Raw genomic sequence first — 17,512 nt, 5'->3', positions numbered from 1 at the left:
CAGAAATACTAACAGTTGTCAGTCATCTCCACTGTGCAGAATGATGAGATTATCAAATTTTTATAATAACATAGATCTCTTTTTTGAAACCCAAGAAAACCTGAGAGGTATATTGAAGAGAGAGCTACTATAATTCGTATCCCAGACTTTGTGTTTTTTGTGTAAGAATTAGTATTTAAAAATTAGTATTTAAAATTTAATAGTCCTTTTCCGGTTTCGCAATTGTTAAGGGTATTTAACTTTAGTGTCTGCAAGTTTATATTGTTTCTATATTTATAAGTGGATACTGTAGTGGGTTTACCTGTTTGTATCCTTAAGAAAATAAATAAATAAATAAATTATTGATTCCAGGTTGGGCTTTAGGCCTCCTAAGAGACCTGACACTAAGAAAACCCCCGAAGCAACTGACATTCCTCAACGCCCTTTTGAATTATACCACTTACGAATCGAATGTGGTAAAAGAAGCCGCCATCGGACACGTTTTGGACTTACACAAACAGTACGAGCTCCGATTGATTATCGAGGAGTTCGCTAAGATGAATTTAGAGTTCCTTAAAGTATAATTTAATCCCAATATGTATAGAAGAAACTTAAGAGAGTGATTTTAAAAATAATTTTAGCTTTCGAAACCACCAGAGAGCTTATGTGGAGAAAACCAAGGACGTATCAAAAGTGAATATTGGGGAGACGATTTTATCAAAGCCTGTTTGTTACCTTACATCTCGCTATTGCCAGTTAATCCGTCTTTAATTCACGACTTGGCTAAAGTAAGACGCTTTAATAGTCAACATGACTTTCTAAAAATCTTCTTTCAGGTGTATATCCAGACTAGTGCAGAAATAAAACGTATCATTTTACGTTTAATAGAAAACCCTATACGCCAAATGGGAATGGACTGTCCCGATTTGATTAAACTGGTAGAAGAGTGTGAAAAGGGTTCGGAAACGTTGGTCACAAGGGTGATTCATATTTTAACCGATAAGGGGGCGCCCAGTGCAGAACTCGTTGACAAAGTTAAGGCACTTTATAACACCAAAGTGTCGGACGTTAGATTTTTGATTCCTGTGTTGAATGGTTTGTCCAAACAAGAGGTAAGTTAAAATAATCAGACCTATAATGCAAGTTTATTGAATTTTCCTAAATTGACTTTAAAGCTTTTAGCTAAAAAACTGACTATTACCTATATTGTGTTTTAGAAATGTGTAGAGCAATAAAACTTTATTAGGTAAGCAAAAGGTCTTTAGGGTGATCCACTAATATGTTATGCCATTCCTAAAGTTCGTTTTATTGTAAGATTCTTTCATTTGGGTCAATGTATGATTTTTGTCTACTGTTATGCTCTACTGGTGAAAAGAATGAATATTTAGCCAAATTTCATTAAAAAAGAAGAAATCAATGAAAAATATACATAATATACACAACTCTATTGTTATTATACTAAACTACTATTGAGATCAAGAATTCGTGGGTCATTTTGTCAGTTTTGGATTGCTAGGAATATTAAGACAAATAAATCGTGTTTGGGTTTCATTTAAAGAAAGTTCTAATGGATAGACTAGCTTCAAATTTTCAATGAAGTTTCAAAGAACATTCCGAAGAAAGTTTGAAATTAAAACTCAAGCCTATCTGAGCACTAAAATACTTTCTGGTCTAGAATCTTAAGTTGAAATTTTTGGAATAAATTGGAAAATTTTACTATTTTTCCGTATAGCTCTGAAAGTATTATCAATGATGTGTAGATTTCTTAGAGGTGATTTTTTTGCAGAGAGGGCACCTTCTAGATAAATTCTTTGTAAAGAACTCGATTCTAGGTTAGCAATTGGTTTAACTAGAGCAAATTTGGTTTCAAGGTATTTTTTTTTACTTAATTTTTTTGTCTCGTCTTAAGGATTACTTGGAAACTTTTTTAGTAGGGCTTTGACAAGACAAACAAAAAAAGATACTGAAAGAAAGCGTGCGAATAATTTCAATATGAACCGTTTTTGAGGGTCCAATACTTCCTGGTCTAGAACCAGTTTTGCCTGCGCAGGTTTTGGAAAAAAAAATTATAAATTTTAATGTTTTTGGGCATTTTTCCATATAACCCCCCAGATATTTTTGCAATTCCTTAAGAATATCATACAGGTCACTTTGTAAATGATTTCTGTGCAAAAAAGTCTTTTGTTGACAAACATTGGCATAACTGAATCAATTTTTTTGAAACTTACAAAAAGTGTTTTCTCAGGAGTAATTTCATATATAAACCATTTTTGTGGTTCCAATACTTCCTAGGCTAGAAACAGTTTTGACCTCTAAAAGTTTCTTATTATTTTGTTCTATACTTGAGTTATTTTCGTTATACTTGAATTACGACTCAAGTTACCTGAAAATGTTTTCCCTTTTAAACCTGATTTTCAATAATTTCTAATAAAAAAAAAGCTTCTGATGTATGGATTTACTGCATTTCTTTAACGAACGTTGCAAAACACTCCTAAGAATTCTTTAAAATAAGAATCAAGCCGATCCGAGCACTAGAAGTAATGTTATGACTTATGTTATCTGAAACTATTTTTCGTTTTGGACCTGACTTAAAAATTTCTATAAAAAAGCTTTAAATGCTCGGATTTTCTTAATTTTTTCAACGAAAGCTCACTCCAACGGACCTTTAAAATTAAAAATCAAGCCGATCTGAGGATTAAAAGTGGAGATTCCATGACCCCTATTATCTGAGGCAACCTGTTATTTAAAAATCTGGTTAAAGAAGCTTCTAGTGCATGGATTTCTTTAATTTTTCGACGAGTTCAAGTAAATAACTTCAGTTTATTAATATTTTTATAATACTATTTATTACCTACTTTCATTAAGTTCTACTGTATTATTATAATTTTATTTGGTTTTAATTACATCACTTTCCACTTTTCTCTAATTACTAAGTGGGAAAAAATTGCTACGTGCTACATTAGCTAAACTATTGTTATTGTTACTTTGTATGAAATAAATTGACTTATATCTTTTATTTAATTTCAGAATATGTTATAAATTAAATTTAAGAGAAAAAGAGAAAAATTAATTTAGTTTTTAGAAAATTTCCGAGAAATTTAATTTAATTTTCTTGATTAGGACTTGCGTTTTATCTTATTAATTGTAAAAAATAGCGACCGTTCACCTTCATTCATTAGCACGGCCTCCTCTACTTATCGAAGGTAGAGACGGCCGTGACAATAGTATAGTCACTGTTCAAGATGCTCCCGAATTCTGTAAATCCTGTGAGAATTCAGGTAGGATCGCGCAGTGTTTCTACGTTAGGTGTCCGCATGAAAAGAAACCAAAGGGAAATAAATCGGGTGATCTTGCGGGCCATTGTAGAGCACCCAATCCATATATCATGAAACGTTTCAGAAATTCAGAAACTGCCATACAAGTAATGCATTATGGGGAGGAATCTGTAGCCTGTAGTATTTCATGGCTCTTTTACTGATAATTATAATAATAATAAATTCTTTTTATTAACAAAAAAGATCACTTTAAACAAAGCTGCACTAATATATACAGTGTGTTCCACTTAAGGGTTAGCCACTCCTCTAAAATTTTTGTTTCTTGACCAATTTTCAAAAACTTTTTTTTGTTGGATAGATGGTCGAAAATGGCACGTATGAGCCAAGTTCGACATTTAAAGAAAGCACGTCATGGCTTACAGTATTCAAGTTTGAAGTGCGAAAAATCGAGAAGTAGTATTAGCAATATTTATTTTTGAAAAATGGTACTGGATTATTGTTCAGGACCATTTAAAACATAAGTGTATCAAATTTGGTTATGATAGTATACAGGGTGTTGAAATAAATTGGAGTTAAATTTTTAAAAGGCGCAATAACATTCTTAATCAAATACGAATATTTTTTAAATTTTTGGCTAATTGGCATGCGTCTTGATAACACAAAGGTTGGAAATACCCTTCAATAAATAACAATCGATCATATTATCATATTATAATATTATCATATATTATCTATACATATTATCATACTATTTTAACACCCTGTATACTATCATAACCAAATTTGGTACACTTATGTTTTAAGTGGTCTTGAACAATAATCCAGTACCATTTTTCAAAAATAAATATCGCTAATACTACTTCTCGATTTTTCGCACTTCAAACTTGAATACAGTAGGTCATGACCTGCTTTCTCTAAATGTCGAACTTGGCTCATAAGTGCCATTTTTGAAAATATCGGATATTTTCAAAAAAAAGTTTTTGAAAATTGGTCAAGATCAGAAAAATTTTAGAGGGGTGGTTAACCCTTAAGTGGAACACACTGTATATATATAGAAAAAATACGCTGGTCTAGATACGCATTCTAGCTTAGTACCTACTTTCGGAACCAATCATCTCACCTTAAAACTTACAATATAAACTTATACAAAATATAAAAAGTTATGAAAACTATTTAAAAAAAAACAACAAAAATTATCAATAGAGTTTGCGTATACATAATAAACCCAAAATATAAAAATGAAGGAAAAAATTGGTAACCGTATTTATTGAAATGTTTAAAATGCTAATTGATCCTGAATAAATATATCTTAAACTTAATTTTAAACCTGATAAATTAAAAAGTAGGCTTGCTTGTAATTCGTTAAATAGCTTTGCAGGATTATAAGAAAAAAAGACCTTTGAAACATGATGTGCTAATGATGAATTGGGATTGTTATATATTCATCTCATAATTATATTTTTTCTTTGTAATTTAATTCATATTTGATTTTGTTATAAGCTGTGTTATCATGTACGAAAATTAAAAAAAAAAACTTCTTGGCCGTTTATTTTATACATTATTTCGTGCTCATAAATGTATTATTTTTAAATATAATTCAACGGTAATCATAATTAAAACTGTTGCAAAAATTTAAGTTTTCAGTTACGAGCATAATACATCCTTGTTATACGACTTAAAAATCTTGAATATTGAATATTTACATGCGAAAAGGGATCAACGTTTTAATTTTGGAATATCGTTATAATTTTTTACTAAAATAGCCACAATAAGTTCTACAGAACCTTTCAATTATCCCTTTCCTAGTCTTAGGTTTATTTATTTAACGTATTTGTACTACGTTAAAAGGAAAAACAGAGAACAACAAAAAAATAAAACAAATATAAAAAATTATATACTAACAGGTGACACAATAAATATGTTGTCACGCTTATCAGAAACTATGTCTCAAGAACTCTCAGTTGAAGTAATCCTTCTTGATACAATATTTTATTGTTAATTAGTCCAATAGTTTTTATCTTACTAGATTACAGCGGCCCTACCAAAACTGATAAAACTAAACCCGGTGGTAGTCAGAGAGGTCTTTAATAGACTTTTGGGACTTCATGGCGACAGTCCGATTTCGCCTACAGAGCTATTAGTCGCGTTACACATCGTGGACACCAGCCAAGCTGACCTCAAGACTATTATTAAAGCCATCACGCTTTGTATGCAAGAAAAACAGGTGAGGGAACAAGATAGGTGCTGGTTTTGAAGCTAAATGATAATTTTTGTTCCAATGAAACTGAGTAGAAAAAAAGATTTTTATTCAAGGGAAATTTTTTTCCTTTATTAACAGGTTTACACCCAAGAAGTTTTAGCTGTGGTGTTACAACAGTTAATGGAGCAGACACCTTTGCCGACACTTTTAATGAGAACGGTAATTCAAGCGTTGGGAAGCTATCCACGTCTGTCTGGATTTGTTATGAATATTTTGCAGAGGCTTATTTTAAAACAGGTAGGAACACAAAAAAACACTTGAAAACATTTCTGCTTATTGGATCCTTCAAGTTGAAAGTACCAAGAATTAAAGAGAAATAATTGCTTTTGGCTAAATTATATTAATTATTTATACAGTAAGCGCATATCAGCCAGGCCCTGGTAACTATTTAATTGCTAAGTATATTAATAATAGTAATAATCTGCTTTATTGCCATAGAAAGTTTTACAAATTTTGTAGACAAAGCTAATAAAATAATATATACAAAAAACGAACAAACCAAAAGATCACAATACATTAAACAAAATATAAATACATACTATACTATAAATTTTTGTACAATAAAATAAAAATTGTACGCGGTCACAATACAGGGTGGTCCAGTTTAAACGTCATTAATATTAATACGTGATAGAGAATTTAAAAAAAATAGTCTTTTAATATACATTTTTTCTCAGAAATGTTAATAACAAAGATACAGGGTGTTAAAGTTAAAAATAATTATTTGTTAATTTATCATAACGTTTAAACTACCAGCTCAATTTTAATTAATTTTCGCATGCAGGTTATTGTAGCGAATTGTAAATTACTGATGAAGCCAATGTTTAAAAAAATTGCCAGTGGCGTAACATACGGAGGAACTTGGTCCTTTTTTGCCTCAAATTTGCGAGGTGAGCAATAATTTAAAATAAAAAAAAAGGTAACGGGGCTTGAATTTGTAAAAAAAGTTGAATTTAAAAGATAATCAAAACTTACCTTAAATCATTATTTTATTCGACAGGTTTAATTTAAGATTTAAGCCTAATTTTCTTTTTTTTTCAAAGTTTTTTCAGCATTTTAAATGGCGTTTCTGTACAATTAAACTAAGATATTTTAAAAACAGTCCCTTAAATCAAAATTTTGCAAGTGTAACTTTTTTTTCCAAATTAAATGGAGAACAGTTAACTTCTTATAAAAAAATCACCTCGCAGATTTGAGCCAAAAAACGACCAAGTCCCTCCGTATACGCCCTTGGCAGGTTTTTTTAAAATTGGCTCCATCAGTAATTGACAATTCACTGCAATAACCTGCATGCGAAATTTAATTAAAATTGAGCTGGTCGTTTAAACGTTATGATAAATAAACAAATAATGATTCTGAACCTTGTATTTTTGTTATTAAATATTTCTGAGAAAAATTTTATCATGAAAGTCTATTTCTTTTTAAATTCCCATTACGTATTAAAATTAATGACGCTTAAACTGGACCTCCCTGTACCTAAGTTTAGTACAATAGCCTTTCGGGAAATGTTATTACATGCTTGAGAATTAAGCAAATTGATTCAAATATGAATAAAGAAGGAAGAGTTAATATTTTATATTTTTTAAAGAATTCTTGACAGGGAGTTCTACTGCTTAGTCTCAGTGAATAACGGACACCTCCCTTTTATAGTTTAAAAATGCGCTCAAATTGAGTCGCACAACATGGAGATGCGACTCATAAAGGGCATATTATATCACTGTACTAGGGTTAATAATAAAAAGTCATCGTTGAGGGAAAGTGTATGTCCCACAAGGAAGTGTGCTAGGGCCACTACTATTCATTATTTATGTAAATGATATTCATCTCTGCTTAAAAAAATGTTTTATAAGTCTGTTTGCCGATGACGCTCAGATATCAGTTTCAGGTACGAATTTTTTGCGACGATGAACGATGAACTTCAAATTTTATATGAGTGGCTGTGTCAAAATAAACTTAAATTAAATAGCTTTAAAACAAAATGTATGGTGATCAGGTCTAAAACATTGTGTCAAAAATATTGTGCGTTGGGTCGAAAGATTAATATAAACGGAGAGGATATTGCTTTTGTGTCTAGTATTAAGTATTTAGGTGTAATGTTAGACCCACAACTAACATTAAGTAATCATGTTGATTATATGTGTAAAAAAATTGGATTTTTCTATCGTATTTCAAAATATCTGTCTCCGTGGCCCAAAATATTAGTTTATAACAATATTGTTTTTCCCGATTTTTCATATGCAAGTTCTTTGTTAATTTCTTGCACAAAAGAAGATATTCATAGATTACAACTACAACAAAATAAAGTTATGCGCATTTTATTAAATTGTGATAAATATACATATATTCAAAGCATGTTGACTACTTTAGGCTGGCTAGATGTTACAAGCAATGCATTGAAAAGGCAAATTATATTTTAATCTTTAAAATTGTGAACAACTTACAATCAGCCTATTTAAAGTCATATCTAATAACTAGAGAGAACATGATCATAATTTGAGGTCAAATAATCAATTTAACATCCCCGGGGTAAGGACGACAGCTTTACAAAAATCGTCCTTAAAATGCCTTATCGAGAATTTCCAAAAGTCCCAAAAACTTTACAGAATCAGCGACGTCTAAACTGGTGCTCTGAAGTACAAAAGGTTCCAACGCATTTTTGTAAGACAAGACTTTCGTTTTAGAAACGCTAACGCACAGAAGATTAGAATTGTACCACGATTTAATGGTGACTAAGTCATTTGATACGGTTCTATGTAGTGTCTTAATATCAAAAGTCCAAGTCAAAAATAGCTTTATTGTTATATAACATAATTTGTTAACAAAGCATAATATAATATATAACAAATGTAACAATTTTACCAATTCTCACATACATAGAATATAGAACACACGCAACACAATTGAAAAAAAATAAAAAGGAAAAAAAAAGTAGCCCATCACGCTACGCAAATCTCCTCACTTTCAAAAAATGTGTATTTAAATATTCGTCTAGAGAATAAAATGCTTTTGCAAAAAGTTTCCTTATATTTCTCCTAAAGCGTAATACACATTTTATTAGCCTTATATAAAGGGGTAGATGGTTAAAAAGCCTTCTGCCCTCGTACACAGTAGAGGACTTAATTTGCTCACTTTTTGGGATAGGCAGAGGTAAAGATAATGTTGTTCGGAAATTGTAACCCGAGGAGAGGGGGCCAAGCTGATGGCAATTTTTTTTGTGGATAAGACAAACAGTCCCTAAAATAAATTGCTGCATGTAAAACTTGTATGGTCCGCAATAGACAGATTTTTACCGCTGATGTCCAGACTAGCGATATCATTTTATAAACAGTAGAAACAAATTGGGGTCCAAGACTGATCCTTGAGGCATCACACATTCTATTGGCTTCCGAGAAGACGAAATCATAACCCTTACAAGAGGGGTGTTCCTTATATTATGATTTACACGATGAATCAAATAATTTATTAAAACTAAAGGGACCTGAAACTTTAAAAATCTCCATCACTGGTTTACTTAACGCGGCACCTGCCTGCAATACAGTTAAAGTTAAATATACTTCAGGCTGCAGGATCTGCTATTGGGCCAGCGGGGTCTTTAAATTATACGCGAGGCCACATTCTGATCAACTTTTTCTTATAGGACTTTTTTAACCCGTTTAATTCCGAAATACTTTTATTATAGGTGTGGAAACACAAAGTGGTCTGGGAAGGTTTCATAAAGTGCTGTCAACGTACCAAACCGCAAAGTTTCGCGGTTCTAATGCAACTGCCCGCTCCCCAGTTGAAGGAGGTGTTGGCCACGTGCAAGGAATTGAAGCAACCGCTCCAAGAGCACCTGAACACTTTTACCGAAGCACAGAGGATGCACGTGCCCGCCTCCGTACAGGAAATTATTCTGGGTAATCCGGTGCAGGCTGCTAAGGCAGTTCCGGTTCCGGAACCCGCTGCTGTCGCTAACGCATCTTCGACGGGTTCTGCGACGGGTTCCGGAAGTGAACCGAATTTGACGGTAAGGGAGTTTAAACTGTGATGTTACATTATTATTTTTGTTTAAAATTACAATAGTATTTGATGGTGAGCCATTTAGGACGCAATGATTTTCCTTGGAAAATTTCTTGTTTATTAGAAAGGTTAAGGTCTTTAGAACATTTTAAAACAGAAAATTTTTTTGGATGGATCGTATTTTATACTAAATTACAATTTGATTTTGACCTGAAACCTTAATGTACTAAAATAATATCTAAGGAATGAAACCAAAGAAAATAGTTTCACAATTCGGCGACGCTATAGGTTATGTCAAAAATTTGACAGCAATTAGCTGCATAAACACGCAACATTCCTAAATTAAGGTAATTTAGTAAACAACTTAAGGGCCAAATTATGGACCGGCTGGTAAAGTGTCTGGAAAAGTTATCCTGCTGGTAACGTTAAAAATTGAATTATGAACTTCTTGTTTGTCTTACCAGCAGGATAATTCTTGCTTACCAGTAGGATAAGTTTACAACTAGAAAAAGTAGCGTATAAAAGGTTTACCAGAAAATTTATAACCTCATTTTTTTCAAAGAGTTGGAGCTTGCATCGTTTTGCAAGAAGTTTAAGTATAATATTCTAAATTTTGTTCTTAATCTGTATGAGTACTATATTCTGTCACTTACTATCATCATGATATCTTGAAGTTAGTCCCTAAACACTCAGTGTTATTAAATTTTAAATTATTTCCTCATAGGTGGTAAGAGGTGTTAAGGTTGCACTACCGCCACCAGTTTTAAATATTTCCTGTTTGTTCTTGGCTACTTTTTTTCTTAGATCTTTTTTTATATCCTCATACTTTGTCTGAAGATTATTCAGGGTTCGAACCGCCCCTGACACAGGGTTTTTTACATTAAACTCTGCTGTCAAATCCCAGTTCTGATTTTTTTTATTCAATTGTACCTGCATATTGACTTACTAAATTACAGAGCAAAATAATTTGGTATTCTTTTTCAGAAAAGTTTACCGACCTTTTTTTTTATCAGGTTGTTAAGACATCCTCTAAAAAAATAATATAAAAAAATTGATTAAAATTGTACCAAATTCACTGCACAGTATACAGTTTCTAAAAAGCTGTGTACTGTGATTCACTGGCAAATGTCTGGTGGGATATTTACAAACAATTAGCGAAAATGAAAATACCTATTAATACTAGTACTAATAGAAAGAATATGGGATTTGGCATAAAACAAGTATGCAAGTACCTGTAACTATTATCACAAATTAAAAACCAAACACTTCCATTATTTTTGTTTATTTTATTTATTTTCTCAGGACCGGAGATTCATAGCCCTAATCTTTCTTTTTTTCTTAAGATTGTTGTACCGACCAGAACAATTACGTTGTTCCCAAACTGTAAACTTAACAACAGGTTAAAATTTGTTTCATAATTCCTCCTACAGCTACAAGTACGTTTAACATACAGGAACTTTACCAGCTGCTCCGTAATTTGGCCATAAAGAAAAATTGTTTTTTTATTGTTATATTTTATGAACAATCATATGAACCCTATATTTGGCGCAGTCTAGCTTTTAGATAGCTACTCTACTGAACCAAGTTATAGAGCTTGTAAATTTATTTTAAATGTAGTGAGTATTAAGATATTTTAGTAAACAATCAACAACATAAATAAATACAAAATAATCTGAGAAATACAATAGGAAAAGAACAATATTCTTCATCTTAGAAATATACTTAAATACACATTAAAAAATGTATTACATTAAAAAAAAAACAATAAGAACTTAAACAATTTAATTTAAAATGTGATGTCTTATATTCAAGTGTCCAGAGAGAATTATTATTACATTATTACCAAAAATTTGCTTTTCTCATGTTGATAATGGAGATTACCGATTATTTATGATTTTCATTATAAAACTACATAAATGAAGTATCCTACGGTGGTATAATGGTGATAACATGGTCAAATTTGCTCTTACCAAAATACAAAATGCACACACTAATTAAGTAATCTTTGGATTCTTGCTTGAGTGTGAATATCCACACAAAAACCATATAAAAAATCGCAATAGATCAATATAAAAGTGTATTATGTTATTAATATTTGTGTGCATATTTAAATGGGAGTAAAGGAAAACCGCCCCATGCAACATAACTTTCCGGTTTTTGATGAATAAGCTCATCCAAGAATTTGTTTTGTTTTAATTTAATGGATTTAAAGTACGCTTACTGAACATACCAAAGAAAATCTAAAAATTGGGTCGTGAATCGCTCAATCACCCTCTTTAATCTATGAGTGATGACTTTTTGATTTATTTTTTTTGGTATGTTTTCTCTAGGAATCTTACCTTAAGTCTATCAAATTGTTGACATAACATATTCAAGAAAATCAAACTAATAACTATAGCGTTGCCTGATAATAAAGCTACTTTCTTAGGTTTCATTCCTTAGACACCATTTTAGTACATAACTTTTTTTAATTGCTTATATCTTAAAAACTTGACTAGCTACAGTCTAAAAAATTTGTACAAATATTCTCTGGACAATTTGACTGGACACCTATTTCAACGTTTCTTAAAATATACACAGGATGTTGAAAAAACAACATTTTTTTTGCGTAATTTTTGAGTTAAAACAAAAAAATACGGACATTACTAAAATAACTCGAAACCAGCACACCCTATTAAAAAAATAAATAGAATGAAACTTTTTGAAAACTTTATAGGCCTCTATTTTTATTTAGGAATTGCTTTGCTATGATAGCACGTTTTCGAGTAAAAAGCAAAAAAACTGAAAAATTTAGGTGCCAAAATTCTACATAGACGGAAGGCGAGACGCGTTACTTAAATAAACACGCGAGATTTTGCAATAATCGACCCAGTTATTTATGAAGAGATCGTAAAGAGATTATCGAAGATACATATTTCTTTGTTTAGTCCAAAAAGATCAGAGACGAAATAAAATTAACCGATTCATGGACCTTCCAAACAAAGTTTTTTAAAAACTACTAAAGCGATCTTAATGCAACCAACTGCATTGAATTCAAAATGAAGTTTCCTTAAAATCTTGTTTAGAATTCAAAAACCTAAGACTAATATTTTTTCAGTTGTCCAGACTTAAACTAAATAATGTCACTGTCATTCAAAGTGGATTTTCTCAGAACCTACCGAAGCAGTCTTAATGAAATCAATTACAATGAATTTATAATTAAATTGTTTAAGCAATATATTTGGAATTTAAAGTTCCCTAATCAAGACTCTTTAAGAAAATTATCCTGAGATAATGCCCAAAATTTTTTTTCAGGCGTTTGATTGAATAATTTATTTTTATTCCTGGCATTTTAAATTTCTAATTGTATGTAAGATTTATTTGTTTATTAATAGAAAATAGGTTGGTACGTCTCCAATCTAATCGAATCTAACCTGACCTAAACCAGCCAAGGCAAGGCAAGGTTAAAAAAATAAATTTTATATTTTTTATTATTTTATATGTATTTCACAATCCTGTACATATTTTACAATTGTTTATATTAAAAATAATATAAACATTTGTATGTTCAAATATGGTAATTACTGAAATATTTTCATATTAGTAATAAGAACTTACAGACAACCAAAGTTTATCGGACTTTTACCTAAAACTTATGGAATCTTGTCGTCGAATCTTGGAACGTTTTGACAATTACGTCATTTGTAGTTGACTTTTTAGGACAAAATATGATATATCCGAAAATTTTCTTATTTTAAAATAATTAATAAATACTTTCTAGTAAAACAATTTTTTTTTTCTGGAAATCGCTGGGTCTTAAATTCCTCAAGTATTACTTTAGTTTTACCATCATGGTTAATTGATCGGTTAGTAAAAAAGTTACCAATGTTAAGGACGGCGCCCACTGAATCGGCATCGACCGACTCGGCACGGTCGGTACAAACGGCCGGATTTGCTTCACATGTATTTAAGAGAAGGCGGAATTAGTCCTACTCAGATTTTGTCCTACGGTCGATCGGAACGGTTCGGCTTTTCCTCGAAAATCCTGGGTTTGTATTTCGATATAGAAGCAAGGATAGGAGGTATTTATATTTGACAACGCCCTATTTACGAATTTCGGCAGCTAAATAGCGACCGATGCGATGGATTGTCTGTGTCGCAACTGCTAATTGCTAGATGGCGCACGCGGGCGGCAACTATATTATTAAGTTATATGGAAATATGGGGTATTCTGTATAGGGTATATGTTACGGTCAATGATGAAAATTCGCACATTAACGATAATGGCCGGGCAATAACGTAACGATCCAAGTAAAATAGGCAATATATGAGGTAAATCGAAGTTTTATGACCAATATTCTCTATTTTCTTAAAATATTCAAAACCTAACCCAACCTTGGGCCAACCCAAGTCACCAGGACGTTGTGTAGCCAATTAATTTTAATAATGCTTAAATTGATGTCCAGTCGTTTCCAGTAGTTATCATTTGATTAGACAAAGTTAGGGCGAGTTAGGTTGGCCCAAGGTTGGATCAGGTTTCGTATATTTAAAAAAAAAAGCATATTGGTCATAAAACTTCGATTTTCCTCATAATTATATTGTCTAATTTATAATAATTTGTATAAGTATAAAACTGATTTAATTTTAAATTTAAATTTTATTAAAAGTTTCATACCTTCTGGCTTTATTAATAAATTCTTGATCAAAAAATCTTTGATAACCAAATCCTTCCATCTTTGCAAAACACACACACACAACAATAAGTTCTAGGTTGAACGGCCTTATTCGTTGTAGTTGTTGTATGGTTGGTATCACATTCAATTTCATACAGTATCCCCCTCCCTGAACTGAATACTAAATTTCGGTCACATTGCTAAGAATATTTTAGAGTTCTGACAACACTGTTTTTAACCGTTCGGCCGGATTCGTAAACGTAGGACAAATTCCGAGTAGGACCAATTCCGATCCCCCGTATTTAAATGGGGCCGCGCGCATTGAATCGGTTCGGTACGTTCGGTCGGTTCGGTTTTCTCTGGCGACGATCTCATATTGTCGGGAGGGCAACTATTGCCGATTGCACCGAAAGCCTGCGACTATTTTAGCATTTCTTCGCATAGAGTAAGGAACTGTTTCAAAGAATTTTAAAAACCATTGATTTGATAAATAAGAATTTAAAGAAAACACAAGGCTCAAATGAAATAACATAGGAAGTTATCACGCGATCGTGATAATATGGCATCCATATGCCATATTAAGAGACTGCAACCTCTAGTTTTATATTCATCAAAATTGGCGCATGCCTTGTACTACATTTTAAAACTTGTTGGTACATATTATAAAATTCTTTTTAATTTAAACAGGGAGACGAACATAAAAAAAATTAGTCCACACCTAATACATATTTGCAATTATGATTTTCTTTTGAAAGTCGAAATAAAAAATGTAAAAGCTTGCTTCGTTCTCCAGCAAATCATAAAATAGATTATGATATTCTCCGAAACCTCTTCTTTTCAAAAAAATATCATGCACCCAAAATCTCCTACGCTTTTCTACCGCTTCTACTTCAGCACGGGCTACTGGAATCATAACATCCTCTTCAGAATCTGAGGAACTGCAATTTTTTTTTTAAAAACGCTTAAACGGGAGCTTAATCACAATACTTCTATATGCTCGAATAGTCGAACCACTTTTAAACGTCGTCGTGTCTTCGTTCTGCCGATTGTATGAGCGCTAGTTACGGACCGAACGTGCCGAACCGACCGAGCCGATCCGATTCAGTGGGCGCCCTCCTTAAGTGATTGCGGAACGAAATTTATGCAATAGTACTGACGACAATAAATAATGAAAGAATTAAATGGTCATCACTAAAAAAGGGTTGGCTTATCCTAGCTTCAGTAGTTAATGGATCAAGAATTACCCAAGTAAACAACCCAATCAGCCCTGCGTTTGTAGAATCCGGCTCGAAGGACCAAATGCTTCTGTAATTACTTACTCCTTAACACTAATAAGAATCTAATTGGATTTTAAATAAATTAATAATTAATTTTTGGTATACTTCAGTGTGGTTTCATTTCTTGAAAACTTTAATTTATTTTTTAAAATTATTTACTGCTTATTTCAGATCGCCGAGGATTCCCCGATGAATGCCCCTCCTCCAAATGTGATGGTCGTACCTACGGAACCGTTGCCTCCGGGAATGGAGTAGCTCGACCAAGACGATTAACATTATTTTTTTTAAGTATATCATTAAATTTTAATTAATTAATTATTGTAAGTTTAATTAATAAAAAAATATTAAAACAAGCCTAGTTATGGAAGTTTCATTTTTTTATTTGAATTATTTATATATTATTTATAAATTATTTATATATCTTCCAGGAATTTAAATATACTTTCTTGCGTTTTTCAGGGCTTGAGAACACTTTTTTTATGTCTTCCAAGAATTGGAAAGTAGTATTTATGCCATCTAGGAATTCCAAGTGATTTTTCATGATCCTTTGGGAATTACACTGTAAAACCACCTAAATTTTAAACTAATTTCCAGATTTATTTAATTTTTAATTTTGTTCTAATCAGAATGCCAAAAGATTTTAAGAAATGATGCAAACCTTCATTTGAGAATATTGTACGAATATTTATCGGAAACATTTCAGGAGTCTTCATGTTATTTATATCCAGAGTTTTTTTTATGCGTTTACTACTGAGTGTATATTCCTAGAATATTCTTGGTATTATACTTTAGACAATTCGTACTAGGAATTAGAATTTTACAAATAAACGATACAGGGTAAAAGCAAAAAAATTGTATCAAAAAAAGGATTTTTTTTTAAAATCAAAATGGTCATTGAATAGATCGACCGAAAGATGGTCATTTAACTCAAAAAACAAAAACGTGAAAGTTGGAATTAACAAAAATATTTTGTTTCTTGGGAGTTTCAAGTTTCGGTTGTTGAAGATTAATTATTATTTTTCAATATTTATTTATTTATAAAACAAGAAAGTACAGCTTCGATATTACCTAGGCAGCGGGTATTAGAGGTTATATGTGCGCCTAATTGTATCAAAAGTATTAATTATAAAAGTAACAATTTTAAACCATCTCTAGAACATTTAGTTACTATGTTAGGTAAGTAGGCATTTACAAGTAACCAAATATAGGAAAATACATTACACAACCAAGTTATAATCATGATTATTAAATTTAACATTATTAATTTTTCTGAAATTATCCCTTTTTTATATTTTATGTTTAAAAATGAAACGAATGTTTCACTTGTCCTTATGAATATATTATATATCATTAGAAGTGACCTGAATTAATAATAAATAAATAAATATATTTTTAAATAATGTTTGTATTAAGGGAGGAGTTAGTATAGAGCTGCTATACACGAGGCAAAAATAAAAGCCAATGATAAATTCATCTCATCAGCTTCTAATCCAACTAAGGCCGTATGGCAAGTTGTTAATGGTAGTGTAGGTACGTCAAACGAAAAAATCTCATGAAAGTACTTTAACGGCTGACGATTTCAATAATTTCTTTTCACGTATTGCCCATCATACTGTTAGAGACATTCCACCTGTCGCAGGCTGACCCAATCCAAAGTCTCTCTGTTCTGGGTATGCCGGAGAATGTGTTCTCTTTCTCTCCTGTATCATTCATAAAAGTAAGAGAGATTATTGATGGCTTAAAAAATAAGACTAGTCAAGATATCTATTGGCTAAATGTCAAATTAATTATGTCTGTTAAAAACATTATCACAGCTCAAGTAACAAAACTAATAAACAGATGCTTCAGGGAGAACACTTTTCCAAGTGTGCTCGGATCATTTAAAAAGGGTGATCCTAGTAGGCTCGAGAACTACCGTTCTATCTCCTTGCTGCCCATAACCTCAAAAATCTTTGAAAAATGTATTGCTGCTTAACTTGTGAAATTTTTTGAGGGTAACAATCTTTTTACATCCAGCCAGTTTGGTTTCAGGAAGGGGAAAAGTACCACTATGGCCATTTTAGCTTTAGT

General features: G+C 31.6%; 1 protein-coding gene across 1 annotated transcript in view; it reads left to right on the top strand.

Annotated features, from left to right (window-relative positions):
• LOC126743784 (symplekin) overlaps nucleotides 1–15,800 on the top strand; it is a 32,652-nt gene extending 16,852 nt beyond the window's left edge. Inside the window, exons 9-15 of the mRNA XM_050451004.1 lie at nucleotides 352–557; nucleotides 621–767; nucleotides 816–1,091; nucleotides 5,281–5,478; nucleotides 5,593–5,751; nucleotides 9,194–9,520; nucleotides 15,614–15,800. Of these exons, the coding sequence (XP_050306961.1) occupies nucleotides 352–557; nucleotides 621–767; nucleotides 816–1,091; nucleotides 5,281–5,478; nucleotides 5,593–5,751; nucleotides 9,194–9,520; nucleotides 15,614–15,697 (1,397 nt within the window). The 3' untranslated portion in view covers nucleotides 15,698–15,800. The remainder of the gene's footprint in view (nucleotides 1–351; nucleotides 558–620; nucleotides 768–815; nucleotides 1,092–5,280; nucleotides 5,479–5,592; nucleotides 5,752–9,193; nucleotides 9,521–15,613) is intronic.
• Nucleotides 15,801–17,512: the final 1,712 nt, after the last annotated feature.

Source organism: Anthonomus grandis, chromosome 13 (assembly GCF_022605725.1).
Source record: "Anthonomus grandis grandis chromosome 13, icAntGran1.3, whole genome shotgun sequence".
Taxonomy (NCBI): domain Eukaryota; kingdom Metazoa; phylum Arthropoda; class Insecta; order Coleoptera; family Curculionidae; genus Anthonomus; species Anthonomus grandis.
The sequence above is the reverse complement of the archived record's forward strand: the minus strand, read 5'-3'. Positions and strand labels throughout refer to the sequence as shown.